Source organism: Argopecten irradians, chromosome 3 (assembly GCF_041381155.1).
Source record: "Argopecten irradians isolate NY chromosome 3, Ai_NY, whole genome shotgun sequence".
NCBI classification, from domain to species: domain Eukaryota; kingdom Metazoa; phylum Mollusca; class Bivalvia; order Pectinida; family Pectinidae; genus Argopecten; species Argopecten irradians.
In genome coordinates, this window is record NC_091136.1 from 2,188,076 (window position 1) to 2,207,222 (window position 19,147).

Here is a 19,147-nt window from a genome sequence, read left to right on the forward strand (position 1 = left end):
TATAACCCTTGTATGGTATGTTTACCCGATATAACCCCCCTGTATGGTATGTTTACCCGATATAACCCCTGTATGGTATGTTTACCCGATATACCTCCCTGTATGGTATGTACCCGATAAAACCCCCTGTAAGGTATGTTTACCCGATATAACCCCCTGTATGGTATGTTTATCCGATATACCCCCTGTATGGTATGTTTACCCGATATAACCCCCTGTATGTACCTTGGTATGTTTACCCGATATAACCCTGTATGGTATGTTTACCCGATAACCCCCCTGTATGGTATGTTTACCCGATATAACCCCTGTATGGTATGTTTACCCGATATAACCCCCTGTATGGTATGTTACCCGATATACCCCGTATGTTTACCCGATATACCCCTGTATGTATGGTATACCGATATACCCCCTGTATGGTATGTTTACCCGATATACCCCCTGTATGGTATGTTTACCCGATATACCCCCTGTATGGTATGTTTACCCGATATACCCCTGTATGGTATGTTTACCCGATAACCCCCTGTATGGTATGTTTTACCCTGTAATACCCCCTGTATGGTATGTTTACCCGATATACCCCCTGTATGTATGTTTACCCGATATACCCCTGTATGGTATGTTTACCCGATATACCCCCTGTATGGTATGTTTACCCGATATAACCCTATGTATGGTATGTTTACCCGATATAACCCCCTGTATGGTATGTTTACCCGATATACCCCCTGTATGGTATGCTTACCCGATATACCCCCTGTATGGTATGTTTACCCGATATACCCCTCTGTATGGTATGTTTACCCGATATAACCCTGTATGGTATGTTTACCCGATAACCCCCTGTATGGTATGTTTACCCGATATAACCCCTGTATGGTATGTTTACCCGATATAACCCCCTGTATGGTATGTTTACCCGATAAAACCCCCTGTATGGTATGTTTACCCGATATAACCCCCTGTATGGTATGTTTACCCGATATACCCCCTGTATGGTATATGTTTACCCGATAAAACCCCCTGTATGGTATGTTTACCCGATATACCCCCTGTATGGTATGTTTACCCGATTAACCTGTAGGTATGTTTATAACCCCCTGTATGTTACCGGTATGGTATGTTTACCCGATATACCCCCTGTATGGTATGTACGATTACCCCCGATATAACCCCCTGTATGGTATGTTTACCCGATATACCCCCTGTATGGTATGTTTACCCGATATACCCCCTGTATGGTATGTTTACCCGATATACCTCCCTGTATGGTATGTTTACCCGATATAACCCCCTGTATGGTATGTTTACCCGATATAACCCCCTGTATGGTATGTTTATCACGATATAACCCCCTGTATGGTATGTTACCTGTTACCCCCTGTTTAGTTTACCGATATAACCCCTGTATGGTATGTTTACCGATATAACCCCCTGTATGGTATGTTTACCCGATATAACCCCCTGTATGGTATGTTTACCCGATATACCCCCTGTATGGTATGTTTACCCGATATAACCCCTGTATGGTATGTTTACCCGATATACCCCCTGTATGGTATGTTTACCCGATATAACCCCCTGTATGGTATGTTTACCCGATATAACCCCCTGTATGGTATGTTTATCCGATATAACCCCCTGTATGGTATGTTTACACGATATAACCCCTGTATGGTATGTTTACCCGATATAACCCCTATATGATGTGTTTACACGATATACTTCCCTGTATGGTATGTTTACCCGATATAACCCCCTGTATGGTATGTTTACCCGATATAACCCCCTGTATGGTATGTTTACACGATATAACCCTCTGTACGGTATGTATGGTATGTTTACCCGATATAACCCCCTGTATGGTATGTTTACACGATATAACCCCTGTATGGTATGTTTACCCGATATAACCCCTGTATGATATGTTTACACGATATAACCCCTGTATGGTATGTTTACCCGATATACCTCCCTGTATGGTATGTTTACCCGATATAACCCCCTGTATGGTATGTTTACCCGATATAACCCCCTGTATGGTATGTTTACCCGATATAACCCCCTGTATGGTATGTTTACCCGATATACCCCCCTGTATGGTATTTACCCGATATAACCCCCTGTATGGTATGTTTACCCGATATAACCCCCTGTATGGTATGTTTACCCGATATAACCCCTGTATGGTATGTTTACCCGATATACCCCCCTGTATGGTATGTTTACCCGATATAACCCCCTGTATGGTATGTTTACCCGATATAACCCCTGTATGGTATGTTTACCCGATATACCCCCTGTATGGTATGTTTACCCGATATAACCCCCTGTATGGTATGTTTACCCGATATACCCCCTGTATGGTATGTTTACCCGATATAACCCCTGTATGGTATGTTTACCCGATATACCCCGTGTAAGGTATGTTTACCCGATATACCCCCTGTATGGTATGTTTACCCGATATACCCCCTGTATGGTATGTTTACCCGATATACCCCCTGTATGGTATGTTTACCCGATATAACCCCCTGTATGGTATGTTTACCCGATATACCCCCCTGTATGGTATGTTTACCCGATATAACCCCTGTAAGGTATGTTTACCCGATATACCCCCTGTATGGTATGTTTACCCGATATACCCTCCTGTATGGTATGTTTACCCGATATAACCCCCTGTATGGTATGTTTACCCGATATAACCCCCTGTATGGTATGTTTACCCGATATACCCCCTGTATGGTATGTTTACCCGATATACCCCGTGTAAGTTATGTTTACCCGATATACCCCGTGTAAGTTATGTTTACCCGATATACCCCGTGTAAGTTATGTTTACCCGATATACCCCCCTGTAAGTTTGTACCGTTTACCTAGATGTTTACACGATATACCCCCTGTATGGTATGTTTACCCGATATAACCCCCTGTATGGTATGTTTACCCGATATACCCCCCTGTATGGTATGTTTACCCGATATACCCCGTGTAAGGCATGTTTACCCGATATAACCCCTGTATGGTATGTTTACCCGATATACCCCCCTGTATGGTATGTTTCCCGATACATCCCCTTTATGATATGTTTACCCGATGTACCCCTGTGTATAGTATTTGTACCCGATATACATGTACCCCCCTGTATGCTATGGTTACTCGATATACCCCTGTATGAGTAATAAAATCTTTCATCCCCTTTTGGGTGAGACAGGGAAACCTCAACCATAGGCTTTGCAGCTGTTTGGCAGCTTAAGAAGTTCACCCCGAGGGTTGAAATCTCCTGTCTCGCCCCAAAGAGAGCGCATGCTCCTTTTATCCTATTAGAGCACGTGGGCAAAATCTCACAAATTACGGAAATCCGTGTCCGGGGTAAGATAAACTGTTGTCCCAAATATAGTTTTCGTTTGTAGCCCTGATGAGTTTTACAAACACCGATAAATGTATACACTTGTGTTTTAAATGTTTTACTCCGAAATACACCATATCAGCTTGTAAACTTATGTTTTGAAATGTCGTTGGTCCAACAATCAAATTCTAACATTATCTTCATTTTCCTATGACAAATATTACTTTTAATAGCGACCCTAGCAACACTCTCGCAATAGTTTGCACTCTGATGAAGTCTGATACACTGCGCGGGTTTCAAAAGTAGTCATATTATCGACCAGTCGCTACGTTTGACAGTCAGCCTACCAAACCCTTTAACCTCACAACAACATATAAACGGATACTGCCTTGGTTTTTTTGTAGATGAATGCAGTACGGAACGTAATTTCATAATTAGCGACCTATTGTAATTGTGTACGTGTTGAATTATTAAATCGAGCACTGATGAGTATATAATCGCCTGGTGGCATTTTATCTAAGTTGTTAGGCTGAACCAAAAAGTTCATGTGACCGGCTATACTATAACACTTATAGCGTAAAAATGTAGTATTAGTATATATTGAAATCTAGAATAAAACGAAACGACACGCTTACATTCCACGGTATTGTTGATACTTACAATGTGTTAAAGTAATGAGGCATATATATATACATATGTATGAAAGTAAAAAAAAAAATCGACTTTTAATTAATTATTGTTATGAAGTCATGTCAATTTGCTACCAGCGAAGCTACAGAGAATAAAATATTAAACGAAGATGAAACGTTAACTGTACCGTACATACGTAAATGATTGAAAAGCAGTGATTAAAAGAAACATCTCATGCATTATATACTTACCATCTCGCTGGTATAGTTCACACAGTCCTTGTTAAGGATTCGAGTGGCGTGGTAACGTCCCGTGAACAAAACGAAAACGAGGCTGCCTGGTGTTGCCAAGCCACTGGACCGTGGAATACTAGCGTACTGCTATTCGACAGAAACTACTTCACCATGAATAATACAGTGCATTTGACAGTTCTGCGATTTTCATTAATTTGTAAAGATATCGAAATATGGTGCTTGCATTCAGGCAGTTATCCACTAAGGGTTGCTACGTATCACACAAACGAAGTCTGCGGTTGGAGGACAGTACTAGATGTAAGAGTACTGTACGGAAATCGATCATAGTGGTGTGCTGGGCGCCATTACAGCAGATGTCACACCCTGTCTCTGGCATCGGCTATAAAGTTCTATGAAACTGAACCAGAGCATTATTTTCAACGGTTAAAATCGATGTCATGAAAGGACTCCTCATGTAAAAGAACAGTATTGTTGGTATCGTGATGCCCAGTCCATTGTGAAAAGGGAACAATGACGATGTTGATTTCATCAACTGGTATCGGTTTCAAGTTTTGGCAAGTTGCAGTATATAGGGCTGATCTAAACTGTTGTCGGTTTCATGTATAGACGGGTATAGACATTACAATATATATGTCAACACTAGAATATGACTCAAGGTTTGGTATTATGCCGATTTGAAACAGTATTTGATACTTGATGCTGGTTGAACGCGTTCAACTCGGGAAAAAATCATTATTTTATTATATCTTACTGATTATTATGTGTTTACTCAAGGCCCGGTGCCATTAGCGTAGACAAACACATCAGAAAAAGCAGTACTTTGTTGGCGATAACAAGCTGACTGCACACGAGCAGAGCTTGGTTCACACTACACTGACTCTTTAAAACAGGTGGCATCATGACAATAAATTCGATCACTGCAGTAGTGTTTATTGACTCTCCACCATAACGAGAACACTTTTGTCTCGTCGCGGTCTTTCGGTGGCGTTTCTGGGTTTCCTCATTGGCAATTTAAACACCAACCAGTCTGTATCAATACGGATGATATTGAAGACACTAAACCTGTATTTCTCTCATTCAAATTCTGTGTGCATAGCAATTAGTTCGATCGGAAATTGAAAAACAGCCTTATTTGTTTAATGCTTGCCGTCCTCGCATCCTAATCGCACGTTGTCAACCATCATCGTTAATGTTACATGGCGAAATCATCGATTATTCAAATTTGTGAATGCAAATGTTATTCCAAAAACAGATCGATACGTTTTCAATGGTTTTAAAGTTACAATCGTGTTATCATAGCATCTATAATCTAAAACTCATAAAGACTAGTAGTATATATGTGTAATGTATTGTTGTTATAGAATCAATTTCAGCAATAACGCGACACTCTAGTATATAGGTAAACTTAATAACGCGCCAGGTTTCATCCGTGGATTTGTTGTATTGTTGTTTGTTGTTGTTGTTGTTGTTGTTGTTTTCCTTGCTTGACTTATAATTCATTGAATTTTAAACAAATGGATATGTCCAATAACAAGCACACATTTTCACCAATCCCCATTCAGTCTGAAGCAGGTTTTAATTGAGAATATTAAGATAGTGAAGCGCTCGCCCTGTTGCAGGTATACTTTTTGCTTTGCTTGACTTATACTTAATTAAAATTTAAACAAATGGATAATTATGTTCTATGACTAGCAGACATTGTCACCAAATCCCCCCTTTAGTGTGTAGCAGGTTTTAATATTAAGTATTGAACATAAGTGTAGCGATCGTCCTGTTGCAGGTATATGAACAATACTTCATTTCTCTGTGACTTTGGGGTCGTCATGGCCTATCTACTAAGCAGACGACAGCTGTCAGAGACTGACTCTAATAAGCCGGTCACAAGTGTAAGATGCATAATTAACGAAGCTGTTGTTTGTTTGGCTTCCGGTTCCCTCGTCTCTTTCAATAGCGTTCCGCTAATTGTCACAATCAAACGCGCCTTCGGGCACACCGCTGACGATCGGTGCGTTCGTTCATAGACCACGATCATTATCGTGATGACGTAACACTCGATAACAACATTGAATTCTCATGGTAAAATTGTAACTAATTAGGGTTATCGCCCTTGATCAAAGGTAAGAGTATCGATAAGTACACTAGACTTTTAATCAAGTATTGTTAATTGAGGCATGGTAAACATCCGTTGTAAAAACAAACAACATCACTATACATTATAGATTGCAATGAAGTAGGACATTTTGTTACTTCAAAAGGTGAATCGATCGACTATATCAGCAATGAATCCCATTCCCTTAAATTTGTATTATAATGTTTTAATTGTTTTATTTTGAGTACATTATGCATATCTATCTACTTGTGTTTATGATGTTGGTATCCTAACTAACTTTAAACGTTCACATTATATATTGTACCTGTGATTGCCCTACTTCATTGATCTTGGCTCGATCAAACATATTTAACGATTCAAAGAACGGGATTGTATTGTATATTGTAACAAAATGACGATACATATAAAATATCAATATGAAAATATCACATTTTTAGGCCATTTGAAAAAATATCTATGCTAATTAATTAACCTTAAACACACCAAACAGCGACACTATCGAAATGTAAGAACTTGGCATGCCCCCTGTCTGGTCACCTTTATGCATCAACCATCGGATAAAGATCCTGTGTGTTGGGACAAAATTACTTCAAAATTGGATACACATCAGCCGGATTGGGATTATATATAGTCGCGGATTGGGACAAAAATTCTGATTGTAATCACAATCGTTGTAATCAATCCAGCTCGACCTTCCTCCACCAACAAATCTTACACGTCCTTACATGACCATGGCTAGGACATTAAACTAATAAAAAAAACTAAAAAAAAACTCTAGATTGGGACAGAATTCATCGGAATATGGATAAAAACCACTCCCGGAATTGGAATAAAAGTAATTCCGGGTTTGTACTATGAAATCAACGAATTGACAGACAATTTGATATGCTGCGAGTAAGACTAATAGTAGACATGTGAACTGAAAACATTAGCAACATTTATGCGTTGTTGTATTATTTGATATCCGAGACGATTTGGTAACTCTGTTGAATACTGATCATTACAGTCTGACAGGCATCGATAGACACAACCATTGTCGTCTGATTAAATTTGGACAGGCGTATAAAGAAAAAGCACAAACATATTTCAAAACTATACATATGCGTTTTAATATGCCATTAAAATAAGAAAAAAGACCGATACCATTGTATTACGCTGAGGTCATCGACATTCTGCATTGTAAAAATGATATGATTTTGTTATTGAGACCGTGTATATATGTATATATAATATAAAAGTTAATAAAGCTAAATAATATTGGATGTAAAGGAATCAGATTAGTGAAAGGAGTGTCGTCGGGGAGCAGGATCGATACTTGTCAGACTAGCTGATGTACAAATATCCCGAATATGGTTTATAACGCGGGTTGTGCCAGCACAGGCTTTCTGCGACGTTTTCCAGGAATCACCCATGTTACCGATCACTCAGAATTAACTTGATAAATTCTGAAACAAATACAAATAATATCAAAGTTTTAAAAATCTACAAAATGAAATGTGAATAAAACGATAAATACTCGGTAAACACTTCGACATTGGTTTTTAAAAACCATTACTACTGAAAGTCAATATGGATATGAAATCGTGATATGGTCCAGGCTATACAGATATATGCTGTTTCGAAATCAACATTGACATATTTGCCAATAAGAACGTTATGCATGCTAACTGTATCTAAGTTTGTATTGTAGTGCACAGCTTATAATATATACTGATCCCGAATGAAGATTTACCTCTATTTCCCCTATTGGGCCCCGCCCCTCCTGCCACCGGGGGGTCAAAGCCAAAATTTATACAAGTTCTGTTCCCCTTCCCCAAAGGATGTTTCTGGCCAAATTTGGTTACAATCCATGCAGAACTCTAGGACAAGTAGCGATTTATAGGATTTACCTCTATTTCCCCTATTGAGCCCCGCCCCTCCTGCAACCGGGGGGTCAAAGCCAAAATTTATACAAGTTCTGTTCCCCTTCCCCAAAGGATGTTTCTGGCCAAATTTGGTTACAATCCATGCAGAACTCTAGGACAAGTAGCGATTTATAGGATTTACCTCTATTTCCCCTATTGGGCCCCGCCCCTCCTGCAACCGGGGGTCAGAGCCAAAATTTATACAAGTCCTGTTTCCCTTCCCCCAAGGATGTTTCTGGCCAAATTTGGTTACAATCCATGCAGAACTCTATGACTAGTAGCGATTTGAAGGAAATGTTGACGTCAGACAGACGGACGGAAGGACGGACGGACGGACGACGGAGGAGCGACGCGAGACGATACGCGCGCCATGACATAAGCTCACCGGCCCTTTGGGCCAGGTGAGCTAAAAATAGACCGTCATATTCTATTTTTGGAACACAAAACGAAAGCTGGCCGAAAGCGAGGTTATAATGAACAACAAACTTGCTGACATAACAAGGAATATTAGTTTTCCACATTTTAAGTTGATTTTCTGATATACGATGGTTGGCAAATGAAGTTTAAGCCATATTTGCTATAAACAATTTGTATTTAGCGTAAGAATGATAAGTCAAAAGTCAAACGAAACTTTTCATTCGACAGGGCACCGCGAAGGAAGGTTCCTGACTTATTGCACATACATGTATGTACATCACGCAAGTATAAAAAGGGGAGTTGCTCCCGTCTCACGCATATGCAGTTCATTGTGGGAGGTCACTAAAGTTCAACACTACTATACTATCGTTACAAAATTCGACCGGGCCGGTTCAAAATACAGAAAGATGGAATTTCCATTATAATCATTTTATTTGACACATTTGCACAATAATTGATATATATTACTTAGTAAGGTATCTGACACGTCTTAAATATGTATTTTACTCAAATTTACATGGCTTATTAACGTTCATGTCCCTTTAATAAGTTTTATAATTGCATGTGTAGTGTTTGAAGAGGTTATTTAGACGACTTGCATGAGATGTAATGGGAATTTCCATATCAAAATTGACTGGGCTGTGAGAAAAATAAGAAAGTTAGCTTGGCCCGAGTGGGACCCTACCTCCGTATTGAATGTGTCCGTCTAAGCCATTGGCGTCTTCTATCAGTTCAGACGCTTCCTCTTCTGTCAGTCGTTCACCCAGGTTTATCATAGCCTGCCGGAGATCCGCACTGTCTATCCATCCAATCCTTTCTTTGTCAAACGCTCGGAACGCCTCGCGTAGACTCTCTTTGGTCTCATCGGGCTCTTTTATCAACTCCGCAGCAATTTTTAAACATTCGTCAAAATTAAGTGATCGATTTTCTCCTAAAAGGAATAATATGGATCAATCAAATATTGAGATAAAAGCAAAGAAAATATCCAATTGTCATTCTTTTTGTTGAAATAAACAACTAGGTCCTAATCCGAAACATGGAATAAAATGCATCGATGATAAAAAATAAGATGTTCAGATTTTTATTTTTTTTAAAACATCAACTCAGAATGGATTTACACTTCAATAACAGATTTATCAAAGTGAATTCAAGCGAAATGACAAAACTCAACTAGAAAATACATATTGGTTAGTTATTTTGCTTAGATCAAAACGCAAAAACATAAAACGGAAAACGAAATAACTAATTGATGTTATGATCGGATGTCAATATAAACATATGACAAATATTAGCGAATGGGTACACAATGTAAGAACATAAATCAATTTCATCGGTAAAAAGAGTTATATTGTTTTCAACATACTAGATTTAAATTCCTCGCCAGCAGCCTTAAGTGACTCCTCGGTTGGATTAAGTCCCATGGACCTTAAGGCGGGACCTAGGTGTTCAACTGGGATCAGACCATCACAGTCCTTGTCCAGCAGGCTGAATACTTCCTTCATCTCTGAAGTGTTTAGATACAGAAAATGCATCATTGTTCATATTATTGTACCTTACGAAGTTTTGTTGTCTAATATCTGCCATTGATTCCGAGGATCTATTGTAATGAAAACGAAGGTATCAAATGCCTAACAATTTATCAATCAATGTGTTCATTTTTTAAATAACATTATTGTTTTTTTTTAATATCCCGTATATCCTGATTAACAAAAAAGGATAAAGTGTTCGTTTGTAAAAACGAGGTATAATCTTGGCCCGTGTTACAGAACTAACAAGGTCTATTCAGTATTTGCCAGATGTCGTATTCGCATACACCACTCACTCGTGAACTAAATACGGATTCGTATCGTAAACGACACGATCTGTGCGATGAGATTCTTAATGATGAAATGAAGAAAATTGCGTTTTGATCTTTCATATACAAACATATTGAAAACAGGGTCGTGATTATCTTCAGGATAAAGTTCAGATTGATGTCATTTTGAAAGAAAGAGGGTTGACAACTATATACAGATTCTGTATCTAGTATACACTAGTACCGCCTACCTAAACTCCGAATCAAAAGCAATGTGAATACTATAGCGAACTAGCCTACGTCAAAAATATTGCTTTGTGATGCTTTAAACGATAACACTATTTGAATGCTCACTATGTGATGGTAGCCTTGCACAACTGCAGGTATTGACATACAATTTAATGTAGGCTAATATATGGAGTTATTGCCCTTGATTATTTATTTTTTCTTGGGTCTATACTGACCTCAGTCAATCAATTAGTTGTATAATACGAAAGAGTTGTTTTATTTTATTAACTAAATGCGACGCTACCGAAAACAGAACATCTTTTGAAGATAATTGTTAAAACTTGTCTACCGAATGTTTGATCCTGATTTATTTCCGAATAATTCACAAATGATATAATCTAGGTCTAAAATCTGATCTGTGTTCATTTTCTTGCCTACTTAAGATGGTGGCTAAACTGTCGTGGAAAATTCAGGCAACCGACCCTCTAGCTTTCTGATACGAATCATTAGTGTTCTTTTACAAATGGAGAACTTTTAAGCATACCTGGTCTCTATACCCAAAATAGAACTCCCAATTAAAGTTTGTTTTACATCATTGTCAAAACTGTATCAAATATTTTAAAAGTGTTCAATTTTGCTAGCATTTCATTGTGAGCGGTGTGACGTTACAATAAATCACGTTTATAAAGAACACGAATAAAAAACTATGCTTATAACGAAGTGATGTGTTGGTTCCAAGAGGTTCATTATAACCGTGTTTTACTGTAGAGTAACAATCTGTTTCACCAAAACGATTTACATATTGCGCCACAAAGATCCGGGTACTGACGTTTGCTAGTCACTCTGTCGTACAGTCTTTTCTGTTAGTTGTTTTTTACAATAGAAAAAATAGATAAGTGGATAAATACATGAAAAAGAAAAATGAGATAACGCATAAATGGATAAATAGATGAAAAAATAAATAAAAGACACCTACCTACTACCTGGTTTTCCGGTATCTGTTGGTCCTCTTCTCCTTCGTTCTACACAAATCCAAAGTACGATACATAAAATCATATCAGCCCCTGTTTTTAATTTATCATTACAAAAATTATCATCAACACATTTTGAAAAAATGGTTAGCCACACATGAATCTGTTCGTCATTATTGAATACTTACCATTATGGATGTTTATCTATTTCTAATGTGTGTCTGCAAATAGTTTGTTTAGACAATCAGACTTTGGTGGGAATTCTTACCAACCCTCATGTTGGTCATAGACATAATAACGAAAGCCACGTCATCTCCCTCTAATTAATTCTATTTGAAAGTTTTATAAATTGCTTATGATTAATACATAAATGTATAAATAGAATGACAGGAACTGGAAAATGACAAGTCTGTGAGTTCCGGACACTCATAAGTAATAAATGTTTAGAGATTTGCATTTTTAACAATCGCGTAAAACGTTTTGTAAGCTAACATGGCATCGACTTATCACAACTCTTGATAAAAATACAAACGGTTGACTGCATAGAGGTGAAACCCAAACTTACGATGTGCGTGTTTGTATTGAGTAGACATAGCCGTACTATAATGATACCCATATTGGATGTAAAATGTTAAATAAAGTTTATAAACCAATAAAAGGTATGACCAGAGCGAAACAAATGTATTAAATGCTTACAAGTTGATGACTTCAATTTGAAAAAAAAAACAAACAAAGACAGGTAATGTTAACGATTTGTTGTTTTGACAACATGATTTAAAGTCATTTTTTTGTTGATACAATATATCTAAAATAACAAAACACAATTTGGACACTGTTGTAATCAAGCTTAATAAAACTTGAACGGGTTTCTTTTTGATAGATTTAAAACATCCTATGTATTTAATTTTGCAGTGTGCGCTCAGTTACAATTCTAAACAATACTAAACAATGCGATATACACAATATAATAATGTGTTCTTTGTAAAAGTAAACAGCAGTATTTGCAATTCAATGATGTATTTGAAAAACTCCGTATGATCATTAGACATTACATGATGAGATAAAAATAATAAAATGAAAATACAATACAGTTGATATAGAGCATCTTACATGAGTGGCTTTGTAATATAAAATTTATTAAACGAGTTCAATAATTTGGTATGCCACGAGCCTTTAGGCGAGTAGCATATCAAATTATTTCGACAATTTTTTATCACTTAGTCAATAGTGTAAGATTCTGTTTTTCACATAACTTTAATTAATATCGATATAAGTAAAAGTTTAGACTTTTGTCTTTATATAAAAAGGTAGAAATCCGACTCGGAGGTAACGTTATTCCGTATGCCGTATGACATAGCTGGACAGACCAGTTATGTGATAAATATGCGTTTGATAGTTTATGTATAAAGTGGCATTAAAGAAAAAGACACCCTCCCAAAATTGCAGAAGAAAACCAAAAAAATTCCCTTTGACAACCTCCCCCCCCTACCCAGTATGTTAATATAACGGCTTCTTAACACCAATAGCAAATTTTCTGAATAAGTGTTTACTTTGGTTCGAGATCCGTTTGATTCACGATTTTGAACCAGTTCCCGCGCGATAGTGTGTTACAGCAGCTAACGGAAGTATATCATGTATGACTTAGGGGTTCATTATTGACTTGAAAACATTTTTGATAAAAAAACCCAATAAAACACCATATATGTATATATTAAGATATAAATGTTATAAGGGTCAAAGAAGTTATATCAACAGGATTTTCTAAATGACATGGGATCCAATCAAACGAAAGTCTGTTGGATACGAATGACTTCAAATGGTAAATATGGGACAAGGAAGTAATTCCAACCGTGTGGACAAAACAAAATTATCAAATTTTCGAGGCGATCTGCCTCTTTATCAAGATATACAAAACGAACACGATTACATAATAGGATACGAACAGTAATGCGGGACAAAGTAGACAAATATAAATGTTATAGATATACTGTATATACTTTGAAGTAGCAAGCAAGATTATCTTTATTTGCGTTGTTGTTACGTCATAGGTTTTATAGACAGCAACAACCTGCCTGTCTAACGGTTCTATTCATATAGGACCGATGATATTGAGAATTTATGATATATAATCTTTTATGACTTTTCAAGTACAATATAACTTACAAAATATGTATTGAATTTGTACAAAGCATATATGAGCAATAAACTGTGTGATATACGCATTACACATTTACACATTTGATTGGAAGAAAACCTTTGGACGGAAATGAATACCGCCATCAGCTAACACCAGCACTGTCAAATGAAAATGGTTGATACAGCCAGGCAGTTGGTGTGTCTAAACGGGAGATGTGATTGTATTTGAAGAACAAGCGACCCTAGATTAATACATTGTAACATAGCACCCCCGAGTGTTGTGGAATGTAGTACAAATCAATTAGGTAAAGGGCCCCTGATGATGTATCAGTCGCGTCCACAGCAACATAGGCATGATATTCGAGTCGGGTTTGAAACACTTTCCCGGCCTTTGCGTCCCCAGGGAGGGTGAACACTTTATAGAACGATGTCGGCCGTTCCTGGACCGTCACAATCGTATTAAGTGATGCAATGATTATTTCCCCCACAAAGCCGTTAGTACAGATTCACTGATGATGTACTGGCTAGCTCTTTCCTAGGATTAACCGGACAAACTCTGTAAAATAAATAAAAAAATATATAGATATATTGTCTTTTCACAAGGGATTGTCAGTTAAATACCTCGCGGGTTATACAGCTGGCAAATTCCTTTTAAACAAACACATCTTTAAGAAAATATAAAATAAAACAAAGGTAATGACTTACGTAACAAAAATAAAACCAATAAATAAATTGATAAAAAGCTGTTTTGAATACATTGGGGAGTGATATAGGAAAAAATAGCATTGTTCTTGGTGAAGAAACAACGATTCTAATGCAATTGAATTTGAACGTATGTTGACAAGAAAAGATATAAAACTATGGACTTAAACAAACGACCACGTCTTCTGTAAACATGGATATTTTAATGTTTAATTTCGCGATTTTAATACTTAAAAATTCGTGGTGTTGTTGGGTTGTGATAATATACTTTCGGACTTTTAACAGCAAAATGTACAAAATATTACCTTCGAATAATTAGCGTAAAATTCCCTCTCGCGTAAATTTCCATCTCTACAGTATCAGTAACAAAAGACCACGTATTGTTATGGTTAAGAATCACTTATACTGGTCAAGAATGCAGATTGTTGTCCTCTGTAGATATGTTGTTAATGATAAATAGTAAGCAGACCGTTTCAAATACAATTAATGTCACGTGGTTGGTGATTAACGCTCGTGCGAGGTGCCCGTATGTACATGGCACATCTCGTTAACGTAATAATTTCGCGATATCGTGATGTGATAAATGAGAGGTACATGATTGTCATTAACCAACCGTCATATATTAACCAGATTTCCCGGAAATCGTTAGAATAGATTATAAGATTAGTTGGAAGTAGGCTTATTTTGTGCTTTATATGATAACTGCAAATATCAATGTAGAATAATCAGTGGATAATATATACTATTGCAGCCCGATAATTTAAGGTTTTCCATTCGAGTGAATGCAATGTCAATAATTCTGTACTTGCTTGTATAGGGTAGATATTAAAGTTTGTCAACATCAATACTAATTCTGTTCTGTCAGGCTATTAGATATAGCTTCATTATTCCAAAGAAGATAATTCAGTTCATAACTAATTAAATGATAACTAATTCACGTGTCAAAAATTATTAAGTTTTCTGTCAACTTAAAAAAAGAATACAATCTTTCAAATGGCATTCTCTTTTGAATACTAGTAATCCATGTACTTGAAATGAAAAGGCAAAAACTGTAGTGAAAGGAAGAATATTTGTATTATGCAATTAATGAGACACCAATAAAAACTAAATAACTAAATAGTGTAGTAGATCTGAAAGTGATGGGAGAATGGTCTTAATCATATGCAAAAAGGGTACGGATGACAGACGAGTGTGAATGTATTGGTACTTAGGGTTTGGACGAAAACGATGGTGACAATGATAACACCTGACATGTCTGACGTCTCAACTCTCTGAGTGTTGAAATGAGATAGAGAAAAATAACAGAAAAGAAAAAGTAATCCATGTACCTTCGTATTTGATGTGCCCTTCGCCATCGTCAGCCTCGATTATCATCTCCTTGACGTCATCATCTGATAATCGCTCTCCTCGTGATGTCATCAGTTGGGTGAGTTCGGCACAGCTGACGAATCCGGTGCCGTCTCTGTCTAGTACTCGGAACGCCTCGCGTAGACTTTCTTCTGTCTCCTGTGGGTTAGCTAGAGTGTCAACCACAACTTCTAAGGCGTCCCGAAAGTCTACATTTTTGTCATGTCCTAGACGAATAGTATTAAAGGAAGAAGTCAGCCAGATATGTATTTTATCTGCAAGACTCCTATGATCTATTTTTTTATCAATACTCTAGGTATGCAGATCAAGGACGTAGATGCTTATGACTCCATAATACAGATATAAAAAAAATGTTCAAACAGCGCACCCAAAAAGGTTACCATATGAAGAAATATGGAACCGTGCTATCAAGCAAACAACCGAGAAAATGAAAAAAAAAATCGATAAAATATATATACCACATTTGTAATACGAGTCTTTCTTTTACTGATATTTCATATATCTGAATAATATTATCTTCATGTGTTCAGACTCCTCAAAAAATATGTTTAAAAAAGCTCCAACGCCGACAGAGTATGAGCGATACCAATAATTTGAACAATAATTCGCATTTAATCATGTATATGTCTGTCTAATTACCACAACAAACATTGCTTTTGGTGCATGCGCAATCAGTACTTAATTCCATATTGGACATAGTGCGACAGAATTTTGCGGGATGCAATTTATTTTCGATGCATTTTTTACCTTCACGTAAAACTTTTAAACTAAGGGACAAGGTTGATAATGCAGTAACAGGGCTTGATTATCATCATACTCTCAATTATATGTGTCATTTACAGATTAATACATCTTTTCTATACTTTACTGAAACAGTGTAAAAAGTAGTATGGAAGCGTACTTTCATTGAACTTTTCTGTGTAAGCGAGTATTTCCTTCTCCGATGGATTTAGTCCCATTGACCTCATCATTGGTCCCAGCTCCGCCAGGTCCACAAAGCCGTCACAGTCTTTGTCGTATAAACTAAACACCTCTTTCAGTTCTGAGGCAGGCCAATGGAAACAGAGATATATAAGTTAGATATTTAGATATAAGGCCAATGTGATTGCGTAGGGCAAATCTTGGTTGGTGTTATATGAATACGTTACAACATTACGGAACAGAATTGTTTAAGGTAGGATGTGGTCTTTGGGGAGATTGGGGTTGGATTTATGTTGGTCCAAAAAGGAGTATTTACTAGGCAACTGTAGTCCAGGCGCCATGATTATGGAGAGTTATACAAACTAAATTGGTAATGCGGATTTGTTTTTGTTTCTTATATACACTAGACGTTACTCAGTAAGACACTTATAAATCAGTTATAATTATAAATATATAAAATCGTACGGTATATAATGCTATTGAATAACCTTACCGGCAATCTGTACTTCCGTTAGTGACGCGGTGATATCCTGAAAGTCACCATATATACTGTTTACATTAAATGTATGTTTTTATAACTTGAGAATTGTACAAGCCGAAAACCCAAACAAAAACTTCATTATTCTATATTCGATTAGGTGGAAATATCATAACATTTATAGAATATTGTAAATAAATAAATTTAAAAAAAATAACGATGAATATTGTCGCATAGATATGTACAAATCTTATTGATTATAAATCTCAACAACCCGATAAAAAGAGTTAAAAAACTTAATATGTATATATCACCATGGTAGTTATAATAATAGTGACAGTCAGTTAGTATGACGACGACGTTTCCGATGTGATTTTTGTAACGTCAAAATCACCGGAAGGTGAGACTAAAAGACGGTTTTTATAATTTGTATCAGAAACAGCCGTATTATAACAGACACTACTGATTATTTGTTACAACATTCCAGTGAAACATTTACATCTGTATCATTGTCTTAAGTTATCATACCACCAATCTATATTAAACGATTTCTATCTTTAAAGACGAAAACTTACCATATTGTCCAGGAATATCACCAAAGATCAAACACATAGGTTTTCCTTCTACCTCACTTTCGCAAATACAAAAATATGTATATCGTAGTCTCTATGAACATTGTTATATGGGGCTACATTATCAACACAAAACATATCGTGTCGTGACTTCTTTTTTTATTGTAAAATTATCGGCCTGGTAGGGCGTAGGTTTCACACTTTATTTCTTCTATTCTTCGTACTGTTTCTTATAGCGTATTGTTCAAGTAGGCACGGGAATTCTAACGGTACGGCACAGAGAAACAATGACATATGATGCACCATAGAAATCAGGTGAATAGATAACTACCTCACGGGTTTTCACAACTTGTGGAAGAGTCGTTAAATTACTGACACAGACTTTCATAAATTATATAGTATACTAGTAGTTATGTTGTTATTCGGTAGATAACTTGCCTTTTACCAAGCAGCTGAGCAATTGTTTGAAGAATAAAAAGTTCGCATTGTTGTTTACCAATAGCCAGCTGTCTGTTTTTGACAGCTGAAAAAAACAGATCGATTTTCTCTCCGCTCCTATGAGAAAAGTACAATAAGCTATATCTTTTCTCGTTTCGCGTTTTGTGGAGAATGATGTTCTATTAATCACAGTTCCAAATCAGTGTTGTAATGGTTTCCGTGATTGACTCTGTGCCATGTGCACACAAGTAGCTTTGGCAACAGTTAATGTTGGAGCAGACAGCTTAGCCCCCTAGTATAGCGCGAAAAGACAACACTGGGAGGTGACATCGAATCATAATCATAGACCGCATTACGTGTATGCACATGAAGACAGAATTTATGATTTTATGATTTATGATTGTATCTTTATATATTGGTATGCAAATATCACTCACTGGGAATCACAATATAAGGTGGATATTGTTTGGTAATTTCAAACTGAAGTATATATGGGCCCAGTTTCACGAACATTCCTTAACTAAGGAATTTCTTAACTTAAATTTCCCCATAGAAAAGCGTTACAACAGTTACGGGAAAACTTTTAAGTTAAGACACCATCCTTAAAATCTGTAATGCTTTCCTTAAGTTTAAGGAATGATCATGGAACTGGGCCTTGTTACTTAATTATCAAGGGAGGGATGAACAAAAATGTATTCATTATTGAATAGCAAGGCTGGTACAGAGATTATACGTTTGCTTCATATTAATCTATTGTCACATAAAGACCACAGAGAGGACAATTATTTGTCAGTTTGGCTTTTTTGTTTGATTGAAAATTATTGATTATTTTTGTTATTTTGTGAGTGTTTACACTTTTAAAACA

General features: G+C 36.7%; 2 protein-coding genes across 3 annotated transcripts; both read right to left on the bottom strand.

Moving 5' to 3' along the window:
- Positions 1-7,436: 7,436 nt before the first annotated feature.
- On the bottom strand, positions 7,437-11,657 carry LOC138317296 (uncharacterized). Its single transcript, XM_069258864.1, has 3 exons — positions 10,037-11,657; positions 9,359-9,604; positions 7,437-7,797 (listed from the first exon to the last, which is right to left on the bottom strand). The coding sequence occupies exons 1-3, from the start codon at positions 10,206-10,208 to the stop codon at positions 7,766-7,768; spliced, it is 450 nt and encodes a 149-aa protein (XP_069114965.1). The 5' UTR covers positions 10,209-11,657; the 3' UTR covers positions 7,437-7,765.
- On the bottom strand, positions 10,075-19,141 carry LOC138317293 (calmodulin-like). Of its 2 annotated transcripts, XM_069258861.1 has the most exons (6): positions 17,848-19,141; positions 17,288-17,324; positions 16,775-16,915; positions 15,834-16,079; positions 11,673-14,359; positions 10,075-10,177 (listed from the first exon to the last, which is right to left on the bottom strand). In XM_069258861.1, exons 1-5 carry the CDS (start codon positions 17,848-17,850, stop codon positions 14,328-14,330), a joined length of 459 nt encoding a protein of 152 aa, XP_069114962.1. In that variant the 5' UTR covers positions 17,851-19,141; the 3' UTR covers positions 10,075-10,177; positions 11,673-14,327. The 2 variants fall into 2 exon arrangements, with proteins under 2 accessions (XP_069114962.1, XP_069114963.1); XM_069258862.1 differs by lacking the exon at positions 17,288-17,324 and having other exon boundaries at positions 17,848-19,040.
- Positions 19,142-19,147: the final 6 nt, after the last annotated feature.

Coding starts and splice junctions, on each gene's coding strand:
- LOC138317296 (XM_069258864.1), bottom strand. CDS start 10,208: ATGATGCATTTTCTGTATCTAAACACTTCAGAGATGAAGGAAGTATTC. Junction 9,605..10,036: donor TGGCGAGGAATTTAAATCTA/GTATGTTGAAAA, acceptor TATTCCTTTTAG/GAGAAAATCGATCACTTAAT. Junction 7,798..9,358: donor CGGACACATTCAATACGGAG/GTAGGGTCCCAC, acceptor TATTTGTTTCAG/AATTTATCAAGTTAATTCTG.
- LOC138317293 (XM_069258861.1), bottom strand. Junction 16,916..17,287: donor AACGGAAGTACAGATTGCCG/GTAAGGTTATTC, acceptor GGCCTGCCTCAG/AACTGAAAGAGGTGTTTAGT. Junction 14,360..15,833: donor AGGGCACATCAAATACGAAG/GTACATGGATTA, acceptor TTTATTTTACAG/AGTTTGTCCGGTTAATCCTA.